The sequence below is a fragment of the Haliaeetus albicilla genome, chromosome Z, assembly GCF_947461875.1.
Source record: "Haliaeetus albicilla chromosome Z, bHalAlb1.1, whole genome shotgun sequence".
In the NCBI taxonomy this organism is placed as follows: Eukaryota; Metazoa; Chordata; class Aves; order Accipitriformes; family Accipitridae; genus Haliaeetus; species Haliaeetus albicilla.
This window is the reverse complement of record NC_091516.1, coordinates 64,344,478-64,363,892: the sequence shown is the minus strand read 5'-3', so window position 1 is coordinate 64,363,892 and position 19,415 is coordinate 64,344,478. Positions and strand designations below refer to the sequence as shown.

At 38.1% G+C, this 19,415-nt stretch overlaps 2 protein-coding genes across 2 annotated transcripts in view; both read left to right on the top strand.

The window, feature by feature from the left end:
* The window catches only part of DHFR (dihydrofolate reductase), a 638,672-nt gene that overhangs the window by 246,755 nt on the left and 372,502 nt on the right, over positions 1-19,415 (top strand). The window lies entirely within an intron of this gene.
* ACOT12 (acyl-CoA thioesterase 12) overlaps positions 1-19,415 on the top strand; it is a 33,631-nt gene that overhangs the window by 2,056 nt on the left and 12,160 nt on the right. Inside the window, exons 2-10 of the mRNA XM_069777188.1 lie at positions 1,487-1,556; positions 5,748-5,808; positions 6,867-6,968; positions 9,219-9,351; positions 11,256-11,406; positions 14,782-14,901; positions 16,301-16,451; positions 18,235-18,290; positions 18,670-18,730. Of these exons, the coding sequence (XP_069633289.1) occupies positions 1,487-1,556; positions 5,748-5,808; positions 6,867-6,968; positions 9,219-9,351; positions 11,256-11,406; positions 14,782-14,901; positions 16,301-16,451; positions 18,235-18,290; positions 18,670-18,730 (905 nt within the window). The remainder of the gene's footprint in view (positions 1-1,486; positions 1,557-5,747; positions 5,809-6,866; positions 6,969-9,218; positions 9,352-11,255; positions 11,407-14,781; positions 14,902-16,300; positions 16,452-18,234; positions 18,291-18,669; positions 18,731-19,415) is intronic.

Genomic DNA, 19,415 nt, shown 5'->3' with positions numbered 1-19,415 from the left:
GGCTTTGAGCAACCTGGTCCAGTGGAAGGTGTCCCTGCCCATGGCAGGGGTGAAACTAGATGATCTTTAAGGTCCCTTCCAACCAAAACCATTCTATGATCCTATGATGAAGTCAACATTCCAGGCAGGGATTTCTTTGGCTTTACCATCTTTCCCCTGCATTAGTGCCAGCTGGTGCAGTTGCAAGTGCCTGGGCTTTGCACCTTCCTCATTTCATATCCTGCTGCTTTAGATGTGATCCACCTGGCTGTCTGCTTCCTCACTTTTGAGACTATTTATGACTATTACCCTCTTACTCATCACCTTGCATTACCTATCACTGTGGTGACTCCAGGCTCTTAGGTGTCAATGACCTCTTCCCTTTCATCACAGTTTGCTGTGTTTCTGATAAGTGTCTTCATGTGTGTTACCTTCATATTTTCAAAAGGAACTCCTCAGATACTTACAATTCCTGCACCATCCTCTAATTTCTCCAAGGTTTTTCTTGCGATGCTCACTGAAAACATTGGGCTGCTTGGGAGTGAGAACTTCTGCCTGTTGTGCAGCATGATTTTCTAGGTTTCCTGTTAGTCCTCTCTTTTGCTTCTGACATTCAGGAAATTTTTTGGAGTAGGGGTTCTCTGTGTTTATACAGCTCTTGATGTGGTGGAGATTTAGCCTCTGACTTGGAACTCTAGGTGCTATGGTCAAATAAATAGTAAATCACAATAACTTGCTGTGAAAAGATAACTATTGGGCTATTAAATATTAACAGTAAAGAAGAGGTTTACCTTTTCCAGATTAACTTTCATAATTAATACAAATAGGGTGCGTTATTTTTCATAGCCAAATGCATCTTGGGGAGATGAAGAACACAGTTCTAATTTTGGTTAAAATATTTTACAATAAGTAAATACTTGGTTTTGATTTTTTAAAATCTTGTTTGTATTTTTTTTTTTTTAATTCCTGCATTTTTAGTCCAGCACTGAGGACATGTACTTAACTGCTTTCCTCTGTTGTGACCACACTAATAAGCCAGCAGCTCTTTCTCCTGTGTCTGAGAATCCTCAAATGACGTAAAACTTCCACACTGGTCTAACATAGCCAATATTCGTGACATCCTCTTTTGAAGGAGATTGCTGAGATTTCCATAGGCTTTTTAATGCTTTGTGACTCTTTTTGTCCTGCAACATGCTTGTTAGCGCCCTCTTCCTAGAATGTTCATTTTTAGAGAAAGGCCTTAAATAGAGCTTTTCAAACTGAGTAGGATCATTATCATGATATACTCTCATCTCCTGATGTTAACCTTATTTCATAGTAAATATTAACTTTAATCTTATTTAGCTTCTTTTTTTTCTAAGGTGTCCACTGCAGATTTGCATTAGGGTGATCACAAAAAACTGGGATCTACTGTGTTTTATGTCTTTCTCTCATGCACAAGTATATAGGTGAATAGCTTGCTGCAAATGCAATGTAGTAACTGTGTGTCCATATGTCTCTTTTGAAGCTGAGAAACATGCTGGTGTGTCTTGCGTGACAGCATCTATGGATGACATACAGTTTGAAGAGGCTGCCAGGTACAAAACCAGCTAACAACAGTCAAATGTTTTCATTCTAGAGATTCTTATTTGGCAGAGTTAAACTGAGGCATTATGAAATCTGAGATAGCAGGCCAATGAACTCCCCAGAGTCACAGGGTTAAGTCTCAAAATTGCTCTTTTCTATCTGTGATAGTCTGACCCACCTATTAAACAGATCAATTTCACAGGTGCAAAATAAACTGTAGTTACTTTGACTTGGCAACCTAGATGCCAGGTGAGAAACTGATGGCCCAGTGATCTTTGGCTCTAGTTAAAGTGAGTGCTGCAGGCCATTACTTATCTCTGTTAAATAAGAAATACATACCTATAACAGTTATTATATGAATTTTTTATTGTTGCAAGTGCTCTTTCAGTTTATTTCTTGCCACCTCTTTCTTTCAGCTCTTTTAAAAAAATGCATTCGTGTAACAAAACAGAAATGTTTTGCGTTTGTGATCACCAAATATTGAATGAGTCTACAAGATTATACAGGACTTAATTTTTGTTTTACCAATTTTTCATGATTTTCTAAGGGATAAAAGACACTGTAAGAGGAAATAGCACATTTATTCCTAAACCATATCTTTACAGAAACGTAACGACATGACTTTTTAGTTTTTGTGTGTTTTTACACCTTGCAATCTGGAAATTAATGAGTGTTTAGATGGGATGGACCTGGTTACACAGACCAATGCATGTGCAGTTGTCCTGACTATGAACCAAGTGACATTGCCTGTCAGATGTACAGATGATGTCAGTTTAAAACTGTTTGCAGTACATGAATGTAAAGTAAGCATCCACTCACACTTCTGAACAGCAGTTTTTTAGAGTAGTGGCCATAGGGATGAGAACTAGAACCAGTAACAAAGAAGTGAACATGGTCATACTGAATCTAGAACTCAAGAAAATTTCTTTGTCTGTTTTACAAAATTAGTTTTAAAGTGTTTGTCTTGCCTGTAATTGTTCTGTTTTTAATTTTGGCCTTAGGAAAAAAAAAACAGTCTGTGAAAACTCTAAACAAAGAGTCCTACAAATTAAGTCAGGGTAATATTTTCCTTTCAGGCATAATCCTTCGGACTTCAGTAGCTTCAGAGCAATTTTCTCTCTTGTTTCTGAGAGCAGAACAGAGCTGCTAAAATATAATGAAAATACTTTTCCTTCCAAATTTGTTTCTGTTTCTAGTTCTCCTTCCACTTGTGGTGCCAATGTTTCATTTTTAAAAAGAATATAGAGTACAAGCGTAGTAACTGTGAAGTGGTTTCAGTAATTATTTTTCAGCCTCAGGTCATCCCTAACATCCTGTTTGTAGCTTACTGTGTAATTTCCTAAATTTTGCCAGAACTTGTTGATTATACAAATATCTTGCATAAATAAGAGAGCTCTTGTATCTCACTCTAGTAAATTAAAAAGGTGTTTTGTAAAAGTTACCTGCTGTAAGGTTTCATTTACCTAACTCACGTTCCCAAATGTTCTGTAAGGATTAAGTCTTCTGTGCATATTTCTTTTCAGTTGACATGGAAACAGAGATTTCAAAAAATCTATATATTGCAAAACTCAGTTTTGTGCCATGATAACAAATAAATCCTTCTTCTTTGTCTTTTAATATGCAGCAGTTCATTGGTAGTAAGAACATCCGATTTTAAATTACATTTATTTCAATTTTGTTAGTGCTCCGTGTGTGAATCATATTCAGTTCATTCTGATATATTTCAAAAGCTTTCTGCCAGTTACAAGTGAAAGTGTGGTGTTCTGTGACTTCTGCTCTTACCTATCTATCTAAATGCCCAAGCTGATCAGCTCTCTTGGCTTAAATAAATCAGTTTGACCGAAGTCAGAATACGTGATACAATGTAAAACATTTCATTTTGAAACAGCTCCTGGAAGTATATGAAAAGACTTTTCCCTGTCATACCATCTGACCATCTCAGTCTGACATCTTTGTTTTCTGATATGGCTGTGGACCCCAGGGGACTAGGCTTTTCTGCAATGAAATGTGAGTCCAGCTGCATAGACTGCTTGGAGGACCAGTGGAGATGTCAGTTAGGGAATCTAACGTCTGTGAAGTCCAAACCTGCCTTACTGCAGGACAGGCTTCTCAGGCTGAGTGAGATCATGTCCAGCTGTGTTGTGTTGTTCCCACCCTGCAGTTTCCTCAAAGGTGGACAGACCCAGACTTACCTCTCTCAATCTCTCTTATGCAATGTTTTCATGCAGAGGAAGAGAGGTGACCGGGGAGGTGTCACTGACAAAGGTGAAATAAACTATCTTTGTACAGAAGAATAGCACCCTGCCAGTAAGCCTGAGATTGAGACCTCTGCAGTCTCTGCTGGGACCTCATGGACAATCCAGCATCATGATGTTCTTGGCAGGGACCATGACGTCCTCTACAAGCATCTGTAGAGACTCTGAACTCTCCCTCTTTTAAGGAAAGCCTCACACTCACTGCCAGCATGTGTCATATTCAACCATAGAGTTCATCTAATGAATGTATTCTGTCTTTTTTCACCTTGTACTTTGTCATTACCTCTACTGCTGTGTTACTGTAATCCTCTTGGGAGTGTTATGACAGAGTCATAGATACAGAAATACAAAGTCTTCAGAGGTGTTTCAAGGTACTTGACTGAGTTCTGTCTCTAAGCTTTCTAAAGCCTTTTCACAAGACTGGAATGTTAACTTCTTTTCCAAGCTTAAACATAAATATTGTGTTATTGTTCTGAACGCATTCTCATTTTTGTAAATGAGCTGGTGGTTCCCTTAGCTGTGCAGTTTAGAACTATTGCATTAATGATTGTGCTTTTTCTTTGCAATGAATGATGGAAAAACTGCTTCTGAGTATGTTCTTCAAAAGCTAATGAGCACTGTGTATCTGCAGATGGTCTTAATTCTTTCCTCTAACCATTTCTCCCCCATCTGCTCAATGGCTTCCACTTGTGTTCTTGAATGTGAACAAGAAAGAGAAGGTTCCTGTGTAGTTGGTTGTTCCTTTCTGGTACTGTAAAGGAGGAGGTTTCCTGTTCCCAATTCTAGTGTTTGGTAACAATTCATTTGAAGTTCTGGCATTGAGAAAAGCAATTAAAGAAAAGCCTTACCTTTAAGTGTCAAAACCCTATTCATTAAATAATGAAGAAATGATAAAGGAATTTTTTTTTGTAAACTGGAGTCATAACTGTGCCAAATCCTTAGATGTAAATGCCTATTTCATAGGTACTCAAGTGGTCTGAGTTATATTTTGTAGTCTCAGATGTAGCTAGCTGCACTTTGCCTGCTTTGAGACTGATCTTTAGCAGTTGTAGGTTAGTCTAAATTCCCTGAAGGCAGTGGCCTGATGCCCAGTTATTTTGGCTGTGGTTCTGACTTACCATGCACATCATGTCCTTTTACTGCTCTGCTCAGTTAGACAATTTTAGGTAAAACTGCCTTCTTTCCACCCTTTCAGCATTGCCTTGTGTTAGGGTATTAGGGGTCTGAAAACAAGGGTTACTTTGTTATCAACATGTAACAGGTACTTTAGAAATTCCAGAAGGAAATAAATTATTTTCTTATTTAAATTTTATTCTATGTAGGTAAAAATGTATAATTCTGTTTAGGTATTCTATGTAGGTAAATGGGGAAGAGCAGTTGTTCAGAGGTATGCTGTTAGGACAGAAGCAGCATGCTGCAGCCCTGTTCTTGGCCAAAACTTGGAAGGTGAACACTTTGCCCATCGTTCAAGGATGTCAGAGAGCACTTTTTGTCCTGGGATTATTTCCTCACATGCATGTTTCTGTATGCTAGAGAAATCACATGGAGTATTTCTTGTGCGGTTTTGCAGCTAGATGTACTCAGTGATTTGGTGTAACTCACAGCAAGATGTGCCTTTGAACAAAAGCAGAACCTAGGCCAAAATTTCTTGGGGGACCTGGAGCCTGGAGCAGACCTGACGTCATACAGACATCAGCAAGGAGAAGGAATGCTAGTATTAAGCTTATGCAGTTTTCTGAGTGACTAAAATAGTTATTGCCCATGAATGAAGTCTGACTGATGCATAACAATGATAAACCTTTTTCAGTGCATTTTCAGTACAGCATGGAAGATACAGACTGATTAATGAGATTTGCTTCACTACTGTTAAGAATACCTAGAGAGGCAGGTTCAAGCCCTTATTAAGCTGCATGATTACATACCGTAAGATGTTATTCTTCTTAACAGGGTTGGACAAATTATTAGCATCAAAGCAAAGGTGAACAGAGCATTCAAAACCAGTATGGAGGTAAGAGATCATCAGTCTTATTCCTAACGCTATTTAAAGAGGAGAGGTGGGAGGAGTAGAGGAATGCAACATGGGTCCAGTCTTACTTGTTTCAGAAGGAGCTTTGTGCAGATATCTAAACAGTAACACTGCCTAATGGAATTGTGGATTCCTAATGACTATTATATTTGCATGTTTCCTGTAAAATAATCCATGTCAAAGTAGAAACTGGACCCTAAAGCCTTAAAATCTTTGACAGGTGTAATGGAGAGGATGGGATAGGTGGTGTTGGTCCAGTCCAAAGCTATTGACCTCTAAGCAGTCTTTGGATCAGAGCTAGGATCCACTGAATAGGTAGAGTTCTAAGTATTTTTGAAACTTCTGTATTTTGAAATACAAAAATATTTATCTCAGGTGTATGCATGTTCTTACTCTTCATATTGTAACAAGTATGCAATGCATTGCCCAATCACTTACTTGAAATAAGAATTGAACCTTAAGGGTACTTTTCTCTGCATTGTGGCCAAGTCCAATTCTCATTAATATTAATGAAAGTGATGCATCTCATGGACAGTGTATTCCAAAAGGTCCTAAAAATGAGAAAGAAATCAGAAACTTTGATGTATGTCAGGCCTGTCTTACAGGATCGAATACAGTGTTTCACCTTCAAGTGTTTCATTGTGTTTTATACATTCATACAGACTTTTTTGCTCATACAGATCTTCAGAAAGATTCAGATGGGGACTCCAAATGGCACAAAAGTAAATGCAAAGAGATAGCCATAAAACTAAATCTAAGTGTCTTTCCTATTTTTTATTTTACCCTCCAAATGATGCTAAACATACATACACAGTTGTTGTACTAGAAAGATTTTCAGAGCTCAGCAAATATTGTGATGTTCTTATGTGTTCAGAGATGTATCAGTGATAGCAAGAGCAGGTTTTTTACCTTTTTTCTTTTAGGTTTAAGAGACTGGGCGTGATTAATTTGATAAACACTGCACCATTTTGTCTCAACTCAACTGACAATGATGTAAATACCTTTTTTGTCTCCTTCCTCCACTACCTCCTTCCTTGTAGGTTGGCATCAAGGTTACAGTACAGGATGTTTTGACTAATGTTGAAAAAATTGTGAGTGTGGCATATGCAACATATGTAGCCAAACCAGTTGGTGGTGGAAAGGTATTCTTTCTTTTTTCTTTTATGCTTGAAGTTACTGGGACTGAGTTTCTGTGAAATAACCCGACTTTTCTGGTTGTGAAACACAGGAAAATGCTCATACCTCTTTATTCTGATCAATAATAGGAAAACAGCATGAAGTCCAGATGTTACAGAGATACTTCTTTTTTCCACATCTCTGTTCTGAAATTGTTAGGCTTTTTTATTGTTTCCACTTCCTCTTGCACATTTGCTAGGAATAGAACTGGTGTCTTTGTAAGGGCTGCAATTTTGACAGAGGCAAGCACTGGAAGAGAGATCCCTGTGAGTCTGCACCTTCTCTCTCCTTTTCAGAAACTGACCTATATACATCTTGAAATCTGCAAGGGTGTCGGGCGTGGGGTTTCTTTATCCTTCACTCCCCCCTTTTGAGGAGATTGTTCAGACATCACTGTTCAGATAGAAGACATTATTTTTAAGCTAGCTTCCAATCTAAATTAATTCTTTGCTGTTTATGTTAATGAGTTTTCATGCCAATATTTCTTCTCCCCAGTGTTTGGCTCCCCAGAGGTATTAGAAATCAGTCACGGTACTGTTTGGCCTTCACATTGCTGTGCCAGACAGGCACAGTTCCTTTAAAGTTTTCATATGAGAAAGGCCAAATATTCCTCAGATCCTCTTCATAAACTCCCTTTATATGTAGTATTCGACTTTCTTGAATATGAGTGACTAGAATCATATATCTGACTTACCTGTCTCATTGAATGTGTTATAACAGTGCATCTGCCTTTTTAACATCCACCACAGGTTGGCAGAGAGCAGTCATCCCATGAGCAATTAATATATCCGATCATTTCTGGTTTCCCTTTTGCAATGATATATTACAGTTTGCAGAAGAAACGGGTTGGAACAGTTTTACCAAAACTAAAGCCCAGCTTATCTCTGAAAGGTTATTGGCTGAATTGATTACCCTGAAAGCACTAAAGTAGTATAAAGTAAGGATTGTTTATTATTGCTTTGATATCATATCCATGGCATCAACCCATTTACCTTTTGCCCAAATTTCCAGGGAGGTTAATTCGGGATTAAATTGGTGATGATTAACTAAGATTAGGCTTAAGACAGGAATGCCCCAGAGGGAGTTTGAGACTTCAGTACAAATTCCATCACAATTTAAAGTCTTGGAGAAATTAAAGAACATTTTTTCAAATCCACTCTTCTGAACAACTGTTGCTAAAGTTGTGCAGAGAACAACAGTACGCACTTACTGTCTTAATCTTTCGGCTGGGCCATCTCCAAAAAGCTAGGAAGCTCTTGAGGAGGGCCAGAAAGGAGGCAAGGAAACTGCAAGAGGGTGTGAGTGAAGACTCAAAGACTGAGAAATATTAGCAGCACCACTGCAGGACACAAAATGTTGAATTTGTCTGTGTTGCAGTGCTTGTGCATTATTTTAAGGTTTCTGAGGCTAGACCTGGTAGACAAATCACACAAGTGACTGTTCAGTGGCACCTCTGCAGTATTTATCTAAGTGTAATAATTTTCTTATGGCACTACAGGTTTGGATTCAGTTTGTCATTGAACTGACATACATAGGAATTTGCACTTGAGGGAGAAGAATGTCTGATCTTGGCAAGAGAAGCATGTGTGTCTGGGCACAAGTAGCATTTTGGGCATAAATGTATAGGGCCTGAAGCTGCACCAAGTGCTGAGTGTTCACGTGTTTCTGCAGCTCAGAAGACCAGGGCTTCTTTGCAAATGGGTCCTCAGATAGATGGAATAGGATATGTGAGTACAGAGTGAATTGTGAAAGAGGGAGCGAGCTATTTGTGTAGTTAGTGGGAGTGGGCTCTGGGGTACACTTTTGCATAGAGTACACCACTGATCAATGTGACTGGATTATTTTTCTGATAGAAAAATTCAATACTCAAACCTTCATATTAAGATCTTATTTTTTTCTTTTTTTTTCTTTTTTCTATTTTTCTTTCTTCTTTTTTCTTTTTTAAATGAGAACTGTCTTAAACTGAGTGTGATCTCATGGATGTTTGTATTTAAAAGCTAAGAGCACTTTGTCATTGAGTTTTAACAAATGATTCTGAAAGGATAATGCAGAATCTCTTGAACTTTAATGCTGCACTTGTTTGTATTAATAGAACTTGTCATCTTGGACAGTTGATAGCAAAAGGTTGTAGAAAATGCTGATGCCGTTTTAAGTTCAAAGTGCACTTTGTTATGGTTGTGGCATTCAGAACATTTTTTTTTTCTTCATTTGCATAGATTGAACTAGAACCTGTAAACCTTCTGTCTACAGAAGATCAGCTGGAGCACACCCTGGCTATTGAGAGAAGGAGAATTCGACTGGGCTATGAACAGGTCTTTCAGAACCTAATGCAGGAGAGTAATAAGGAAGGTGATTATTGTGGTCAGCATAGAAGACAGAACAAACAACTTATGGGCAGCTGGAAGGGAGGAAAAAAGCAGACAAAATATCTGAGTAGAGCTCCTTGAGGTGGTGGTATCATGGAGAAAAGCGTGTGCCAGATTTGTGAGGGTGTGTAAGACAGTTATTCTAATAGAGTGGTATTTCTTTGTCTTCCAGAAATTCCAGATTTAAAAATGCAGGATTGAAGGCGAAGCATGCATTAAATAGATGTGAAATGCAGATCTTCATGTAGGTTATATGTAAGGTTTAAGTGTTCACACAGGACTTTACAATATGGTAATAAAGTCCTGTGACACTAGCTGTAGTGTAGATAGAAGGATAAAATTCACTCAGGCTTATGGCTGTGTCTTTGCAAGAAAGCACTAAGAGCTATCTATGTCATAAGATCATTCTCAATGAGCAGGAAAACTTCATTACATGGAGGTCAAAACAGGTAAAAAAAAGTTTAAACTCCTCATGACCAAATTGGAAAAATTGAGCCAAGAAACAGGTTCATCTTTATTTCTGATAGTAATGTCTGTTCTCAAAGACAGTTGTGCTCAAAAGTTGCTTTGTTGCCCTGCAAAAGAAATTATTCACAACAGTTAAGAAATATGCTGATATTTGGAAAATCTGAGCTGTAACTCTGTATAAACAACAAACATTATGTGGTTTTACTGAGGAAAGATGAAACCTGTTGTAAATATAAATTCTAGTCTTAATAATTTAATAAGACTGTGTAGAACTGAAGGGACTTGTTTGCTACAAGCAAACAAGTTATATGTCTTCATGGTAACTGTCTCATGGGAGACAGCTTAATACCATGAAAGAGAAATCAGAGATTGATGATTTTGGTTTCCACTTCCTTGCCTGGAATTTTCCTCGAAGGATCTTATCATTGTTAGCACCAATTCACGTCCTTAAGGAGACAGAACAAGCAAAACAGGGGAAGAGAGAAGAACATACTGCATGTAAAGGTAGCAAAATAGGTATAAGTCATATCCAGAAAGTGAAGTTTGTCTTCTGAGTGGTTCTTATGCAACAACTTAAGTAGGTCCGAAGTGCAAGTTAGTCAAATGTGTCCACACATTTATATAATCATAAAGTTAGTTAATTATGGCAAAAGTCAAAACTACAATTCAGGTCAAGTAGCTTCTAGCACAGATATGCGCTTTTAAAATGACTGACATCATCTCAAGCCTGAATCTGTTCTTGCAAAATATAACTGAAAAAAACAAAGATTAGAGTGAGGATGTGTGGCTAAACATTTGAAACTGGAATTGGAAATGCTCAGATAATGGAAGTTGGTTACTGATTCAGATCCATATTTCTGATTTTTGTGTTCTATATTGTCTCTGGTAATCACAAGATTTGTAACAGGTTATGAAATAATCATGTCATACTCTAACCTTAATTAGACACATTTGCACAGGTGCCCATCATACATGGTACTCAAAGTCTATGAAAGGCATTTGAATAAGTGATAGACTGCTCTGACAACATCCGTTAGAGGTCATGCATAGCAACCATGAATAATTGCAAGCACATGCTGAGGCTGTTGGCGGCCAGCATTCACAGCTAGCCAAGTTTCACAGTAACTGCTTCTGACGCAGCTTCTTTAAGGGATATAGCGAGGGCTGAGAAGAATCACTGTGCTGTGATAGACTATGGGGTGCACCATCCCCCACCTCTTATGTCTCTTGGAAGAACAGAGCAAATCTTCAGACTCTTGCTTCCCTTGCAAATAACAGAGGTCTTCTGTGTCTTTCTTTTTTTTCTTCTTTTCATTTTGTCTGAAGCAAATTGCATGCTTCAATAACTGGGGGTATTTTCTTCTTGGCTGTCAGTTACTAGCTGAAATAATTCATTAATACATTGCTGCTGTATTTTAGATACTTTTGAAGAGGAAGATGCAGTTTCAACTGACCTTACTCATGTACAGAGTATTGAGCTTGTCCAGCCTCCTCACGCAAACCATCATGGAAACACTTTTGGTGGCCAGATCATGGCTTGGATGGAGACAGTGGCAAGTATTTCAGCAAGGTACTTCTCTGCCTCATAGTGTTTGCATATGGTTCTAAATGGCTGTGATTTTAATATTAAGGGTTTCACAGGGATTTATTTTATGAAAAATACAGACCTAACCCTTTGTGACTTTTCTTCTGCCTCAGATTGCAGGAGGCCTTTGAACTATTTATGTGGTATAGTTCCCACAGCATGCCACACCACTGTGGGAGTCAAATATTATTCTTCTGTTACACATACAGACCCTAAGGCAAAAGAGGCTATGTTATCTTCCTGAGAATCTCTGCAGAAAGTCATCATTGGACATACAAGTAGAAACTTGGTCTCCTTGTGGTTGGTGCAGCGTTTTAAAAGAAGAGTTACTTGTGAAGTTGGGATAAAACCAGTACTGACCCTGTATCAACTGATATCCAAAAATGAACAGCCTTCTAAATGTTAGTCTGCAGATCCTTATGCCAGAAGAAAGACTAAGTCAGAGAAGAAGAATCAAAAGAAACAGGTTCTGTTTTGTTGGTGAGCACACAGAACAGATGCATAACCTTCAGCAAGTCACTTAACCTTTCAGTCTCTCTGAGTCCTACGTCCTATAGGTTGTAATATTTTTAGCAGTATAAAGGGCTCTGACATCTTCAGGTAGTGAGTGCAAAGTATTTTTGTGACACTGCCTAGTGTTGCTTGTCGGTGTGGCCTAGACATATAATCATTTAATTTCTCTTCCCCTGAAATCAAACCGTTGTTTTTCTCCCTCCTTGTTCTTGGACACTGCACAAAGCTTCTTTGTAAGCAGCTCTTGAGTTTCAGTTTGAATTCTCCTTGCATACCAAGTGACCTAATTCACTGCAGGGATATTAGATATGTTTTTGCTTTTTAACTTTAATAATTAAATGACTTCCCATTCATTATTCATATAGTTTTGATTTGTAGCCAGTAGTTGTACTAATAACAACAGATTTTCTGTAGTGGTTGTAGAAACAGCTTGTTTTAGTAACATTAGAACGCACTGACCTTACCCCAGTGTGTAATTTCATTGGCTCTAAAGGGACTGTTTCAGATTTTGCCATAATATTTACCTGTTTTCATTTGATGTATTTTACCTGGTAGAGTCACATTTAGCTTTAAAAAAAAAGAGAAGGAAAACATCAGCCAACCAAGTACTGAAAAAATTTTCTTTGCACTAATGAATGTCAAATGTGATTTGTCATGTTGAAAATTTCAGGAGTAATAGCTGGTGACAGAGGCTTGTTGAAAACAGAGATTCTGTAGTTTATGCTTGAGAAATAGCTAGTCTCGCTACAAACCTTTTGTGAGGCCACTCACAATTAGTCCTGACCTTTGAAGGTGCCAGTTAAGAGTTGCTATGGCCACAAACTGATGGAGGAACAGATGAGAAGGGCTAAACCTTGACAAATAAATTTCTAAGGGCATTTTAAAGGTTATTCACCCCGCTTCTCCCCTCTCCCCCACTTTTTTGGCTGGACAGTAAATGAAAATCTTGCGGATAGCAATATAGCCATTTGAACATTAGTAATATTAGTTTGAACTGGACCTGAACATTCTTATTTCTTACACTTGCAGTAAAAGAATTCAGGGCATAGTTTTCCAGGAAAAATGGAATATTTAGGCCAAATTTCTGGTTTGTTCCATCTCTTATTTTCAATAATATTGTGTTTGCATCTTTGTAGTGAACATTGTAAATAAGATCACCATTTAGCGTTTTAAATCAGAAGAGCAAATTATTCTTAATGAAATTACAAAGTCATTTGAATGTATTAGTCTATTAAAAAGATGTCCTAGTCAATTAATTACCTACAGATAATTGTGTGCATTTAACAATACTGATAACATTAGTTTGCAGAGTGCAGTCGAGTCAGCTAGGAATGCTACAAAATTGTATTTTCAAGTTTAAAAACTGCGCAATGAAAAATCTATTCTCAGGTGTGCATATGGGATTCTTATTGAGGAGTTTTGCATACATGCATGAGGATAGAGCATGTTTTTTCAAAGTCTAAAAATAAATGGCATTATTATATATTGTTCCCTATTCATGTGGTGCACAGAGATCCCAGTAAAGAGTGGGGCTTTCACTACATTTAGAACTGCTGAAGAAACCTAATTTTTTCCCACTCCGGAAGGCTTGCAAACTAGATCCCAATTCCACAAAGCCTTAAGCTGTATCTGTACAGCAGATTTTTTTCTGGAACGTCTGTGAGGGTCAGAGAAGTGACTAGAATTCCCTAGTGTAGATAACACAATATTGCAAAACTTTTCCTTTAGCAGTGTAGCTGGGTTTGATCAGGTGCATATCTGTTTGTCCACTGTACTGGTCCAAAGAGCAGCTTTGCTAGTCTGCTCATGGAAAGCATACTTGGCTGGCACAGACCATATTCTGTACTAGACCAGCAAAGTTTTACCAGGGCGGCTACAGGCTATTTCACAAGCAGTTCAAAGAGATACAGTAGGACAACCCAGCTGAACCTAACTACATGTAATTGAGCACAGTACAGGATCAGATCTGAGATAAGAAAAGACAGGTGAGTGCATGCACTATGCAATTGGAAGGACAAAGGGAACAGAGTTCCTAAGCTTTGTGTGTTTGTAACATACTTTTGGGCCCTCCACTCTTGAAATTCAGCCAACAGTTCTGTGTTTCTGAATTGATGAGTGATCAGTTCAAAATCTTTCTGTCCCTTTGTATGTGCAAAGATGAGTTTCCCAGCTCAGCACCAGTAACGAACTGCACCTAATATAGTAAACAATACCAAATTAAAAAAAAAAACCACAAAACCAACTATGCATTTGACAGTTATATGAGTAGGTTTTTATTCTTATTTCATATAATACTAGCAGAAAACATCTGACAAACAAGCAAAAAAAGTACCAATATTAAAAAGAATAGATAGATGACATTGCTTTGCTTGAACGCTGTTTCTGGTGCTCAACCTTTCTGCTCAGGTTTCTTTTAATTGTTTAAAGGCTTTATGATCTGGCATTTTTATGTGCTGAGCAATATCCTACTCCCCATGCAGTCATATAGAAATTAATGAAACTCTGTGAAGTAAGTGTTTACTCTGTAGGTAAGGGATTCGTAGTCTGGCTCCAAAAGAAGGTAATATCAAGCGGTGAGAATTAATTAGTCCATGTTTGTAAAGTGTGTTGAAAATGAAACAGCATGACATAAGTGGTATTATTATGTTTGAAGCTCAAATTATATGCTCCTGTAGCTGAACATGTTAACTGTATTTCAGTGGGTTATGGAATAAATTAGTGTAATATAGTTATTTTCTAGGTTGTGCAAGCCTTGTTGCTCTAATCACTAACCACTTCAAACCTAACAAAGGAGGTTCTTTAACTCGACTGTATGTTTTGCTCTGTCTCTCTTGCTTTCTTTTTCAGCCGCCTTTGTCATTCATATCCCGTCTTGAAGTCAGTCAATATGTTTAAATTCTGGGGACCATCCATCGTGGGTGACCGCCTTGTCTTCAATGCAATTGTGAACAATACATTTCAGACTAGGTAAAGCTCCTCATCTGCTTGTCTTCCTTGACTTCTCCAGCAACAGCCTAACTGCATGTTTCAGGTTTCAGCTATCGGTAGGATTTGCGTTATTGAATGAATTATTTTTCAGCTGGAGCTTTGAGGGATATACCTGTATCTGTATCTATAACTATCTGTCTATATATGCTTTTTTTTTCTTTTTCTCAGTGAAAGTTTTTGAAAATTTATTCTCTGACTTTCACTCTCAATTTAAAGATAGTTTGTAACCAAATCCCAATCCTGCAAACTCAGACCATAAATATCACTTGGAAATTCAGGGATTTTCAAGGGATGAGTTGGTCCCACAGCTTTGATTCTTCAGAATACTCCAGCTTGCTGCCAGGATCTTCCTGTCTTGGCATCCGTTGACAGATCTGGGTTCTATTTATTCCTGGTTAATGGCAAAATTCGTATTTCGTTTTGTTTATTTCTTCCCAGTGTTGGTTTGGGTGTATGCAGAGGTGAAGCTTTGCCAGTTGCAGTTTGGAATAAATGGCTACAGCCCAGGCTGAAATTTTATCTTTAGTTGAGTACATGGTCACCATAAGCATGAAACATAGATTTTGGCACATTGAATGCCTGGTCCTGGAATTTAGTGGTGTGGCTGTTGTCCAATCTTGCACAGATCCTGCTTGCTAATGGTTACTCTCTCTTTCTCTCTGCTATGCATGCGCTATCTCCTCTGCAGTTTTAGGGCTACTGTTGTGTTTGCCTCAGAGAGAACAACTCTCCTGTGACCTTTAGCAAAGGGATAGCACCTCTCTGCTAGACTGTTTTGCCATCTACAGGAATAGCTCTTTGGGCCAACAGATGCTCTGGTTATGCCAGGGATGTGACACAATTTATGTGGAGCCCTGCTCCAACAGGAGAACATGTCCAGAAGTTTCAAGAGGTGTAGCAAGACAAGCCACAAGAAGGCAGAAGCTAAAGTAATTCCACCTCCAAATTCTGTACATGTGACAGATGTTATCCTGGCATTGCTGTTCTATGGCTGTTTTCTCTGTAGGTATATTTGATCCCTGCAGAATGCTAGCAGGGCATGAATTACCTTCATACTAAGCTTCTGCTGAATGTCAAAACAGTTTCATCTTGTTCACTTTTGCTGTCTGTTCTCACAGTATGCTTACTGGTGTTCATATTTTGCTGTTTAGCTCAATTTCAGCTCTTTTTATTAATGCTATTTAGCTAGTGCCACCTTCTATTTTATTTCTGAAATGCGTCTGTTCAGACTGAGTAATTTATTTTGTATGCTACAGAAGGTATTTGAGTCAGGCTTCCTGCACACAGGAAGGTGTACAGCTGCCCTTTTTAGAATGTCTCAGGGCTGCTCCTGCATCACTTGTAGTAGTTCAATAATTAATTTAAACTTCTATTTCAGTGTGGAGGTTGGTGTCCGTGTTGAGGCTTATAACTGTGAAGAATGGATCAAGGACCAAGCACGGCATATTAACAGCGCATTTCTCATTTTTAACACTGTAAATGACAAAGGAGAGCTGCTCACCTTCCCCAGAATCAAACCTACTACAAAGGTCAGCTCTCATCCTCAGGAGTAGGATGAATGCATACATAAGATTATGTGGTCCAACCCAGCACACTGCATGTCACGCAGCCAGCCACTATAACCTTGCTGGGAAAGTAAGGACTGAACAGAACACTGAAATGCATCTTCTTGCAGAAGAGAAGATCTCTGAATGAAATGTTTGCCTTTGAGTGAGAGATTTGCCATTGTTAACTTCAGTCACCCAAAACTGAGAGGTGTAGTAGAGGTAGTCATCATTAGAAATTCCGTAATTAGTTGATGGACAGGGAAGAAGAATCTGCTTTTTGCAGATTTTTGCACCTGTCTATATCTGTCTTGTGCAATCTCCACTGTCTGTAGATGAAATTCCTAAGTGTTCAGTGAATAAAATTATTTTTATGAACCCTTAATGAAGATGAGAAATAGAGTTAATAGAGAAGTCTGTAGGAATCAAATCCCATGAAATGGGTGGGCTTTCCTTTCCTTTTCCTTTTCCTTTGACATGGAGATCTCAGCATGTGTTTCCCTGAAAGCAGTTCATGAAGCACTCGGAGCAGTTTGAATACTGTTGTTGAATTATTTGCTGTGATGTCACTTGTCATTAACCTTACTGCTCCAATTATGAGATTTTTAGAGAGCCAGCATAGTCAGAAGTGAAATGATTATTTAACATCAGTGAACTTATATTTTGTAGGATGGCAACTGGACAAATAAATCAAGGTGTCCTATGTACTGGCTGAGGCAGTAAGGTTCACCACTGCCCATTACAGGCTGTTCCAAGAGGAAAAACCGACTCTTCCTGTAAAAAAAAAAAAAAAAAAAAAAAAAAAAAAAGCCATAGCAGGTTAGCTTGTGTCAGAAAAACAGTGCTTCCCTTAAAGACCTGCTTAGAGGGGCATCCACAAGTTAAGTGTCACGATAAGAACCTGTGCACCCATTCCTTCAGTGTAAAGCAAACAAATCTGGGAAAATTAGCATATGTTCAAAGTACTTTAAACTTTCAGTGGTCATTTGACTAAAAGTGACAGCTGGTATGGTAGTGCTCTATAAAACAGACAAGAGATGTCTTCAAAAAATGTTATGTAGAACTTGGTTTAAAGAAGGCTGAGATGCACTAATGTGGAGATTCTTCTTATTCCAGAAGCTACATGTCAGTTCTTAAAAGCTGAGGAAAAGAAGCTTTTCCAAAGTGGCATATCCTTCAAGATAACAAGTCCTCTTGACCTTTAATGCAGTTTGGTGTGGTGTATGCTCTTCGGTCACTTCGTCCTTCAAAAAAAATCCACTCTGGCAGAGTAATAATAAGGGAAGGGAAAGACCTGCCACCTTGAAGGGCAGATTGCATCTTTTTGCACAGTGCTTGCTCTGTGTCCCGGATCCGTGTGCACTAAAATACGAATTCTTACATGCTTCCTTTGTGCTTTGAACATCAGATGATGATGAATTGGATTAATAGTTTATTTGGTGGGTGGCATATTTAGAAAGAGTAGAATGTGTGTGGTGCACTGCCCAGCTGCCATGGCTTTAGGACCAAAAAGTGCTAGGAGTATGCTATTGTGATACAACTTTTTTATTGGATTACTTTTGCAAATTTAAGGGAATATTGTTAACTCAAAAGTAAACCACTGGCTCAGGTTAATCTGGGGAAAGGCCAATGTACAGAGTACAATTCTTTATTTATTAATAGTACATCTCTGGCATTTGTCCATCTGTAAGAAATAATTTTTAGTTGTCTTTTTTTAGACTGTGTCCTAAAATAATATGTGTTACTGTCTGGTTTACTTTTTATAAAGGATGGTATGAGGCGATACCATGGAGCTATTGCCCGAAGGAGAATTCGACTAGCCAGGTATAGTTGAGTTACAAGGAGAACTTGATTTTGAAAACTTAATTCTTTAATTTATCCTGTAAAAAAGTAATCATTTGTTAAGTAGTCAAAGTCTCCTCAACGTAACTGTTATGTTGCTTAACTTTCTGAATAATTTTGCCTGAGTTGTATTGAAATTATTAGAGCCTACTTGTCTCAAAAATACTTTGCTCTACAGGTTATTTTGTTTCCCCATCTTTCTTGGGAAGTAAAAGGCCTGTCTGGAAACCAGAAATTTATAAAATGCCTGTAAAGTGTTTAGAAGACACTTAAGCCTATGAAATTTATTGTTTCTAGTATATATAGAAGAAAGTGTAAAGAACCAATTCATGCTATTTTTTTCTTTTGAATTTTGTTTTAGAAAATGCATACTGTCTGCTAATGAAGACAAACCTTCTGATCCCTGGGAGACAAGCAACCAGGTAATCTGTAGATTGTGCCCTATTGCCTACTTGCTTAAAATGTATGTATTTATACACTTTTTGGGTGTGTAAAAGAGTTGTACAGGCTGTATCTGTTTCCAAAGTGGACCTTCTGTATTAAGCATTATGATAGTCATGGAAGAATGGATAAATGTGTAATAAGATGAACCTTTTTTTTGTTCTGAAAAAAAGAGAGTAGCTGCTTCACTATTGATTTAAGAGTAAGTTTCGTGCAAAACATAAAAAATGTCTTTAAGAGAGACACCTTTAAGAAGTGGTCCCTTAAGCAGCGAAGCAGTAACGTCTTCTGCAGATTTACATCCCAGTGTCCCCAGCTTTTAAAAAGCTGAATTCTCCTGTAGGAGAATTAGTTTGGGGTTTGGGTTGGTTTTTTTTTTCCTTTATCCAGCCACTGACTTTCTCAAAAATTGCTGTGAGGAGACCATTTATTAAATGCTAAAAGTGGGGCAAGAGACATGGCAATACCAACAGACAGATGAACGGTGAAATAGCGTAAACTTTGTTCCTACAGGAAAGAGAGGTGAAAACATATGTCCATTCCTAGATACTCTGCATCAAGGGGTACGTGTTTCTGGCTTGGACATGCTAGGCGATAGAATGTAATGTGCCTGTGTCATGAAATGAATACTGATGAACTTGAGTTTAGGTGGACTTATAGACACCC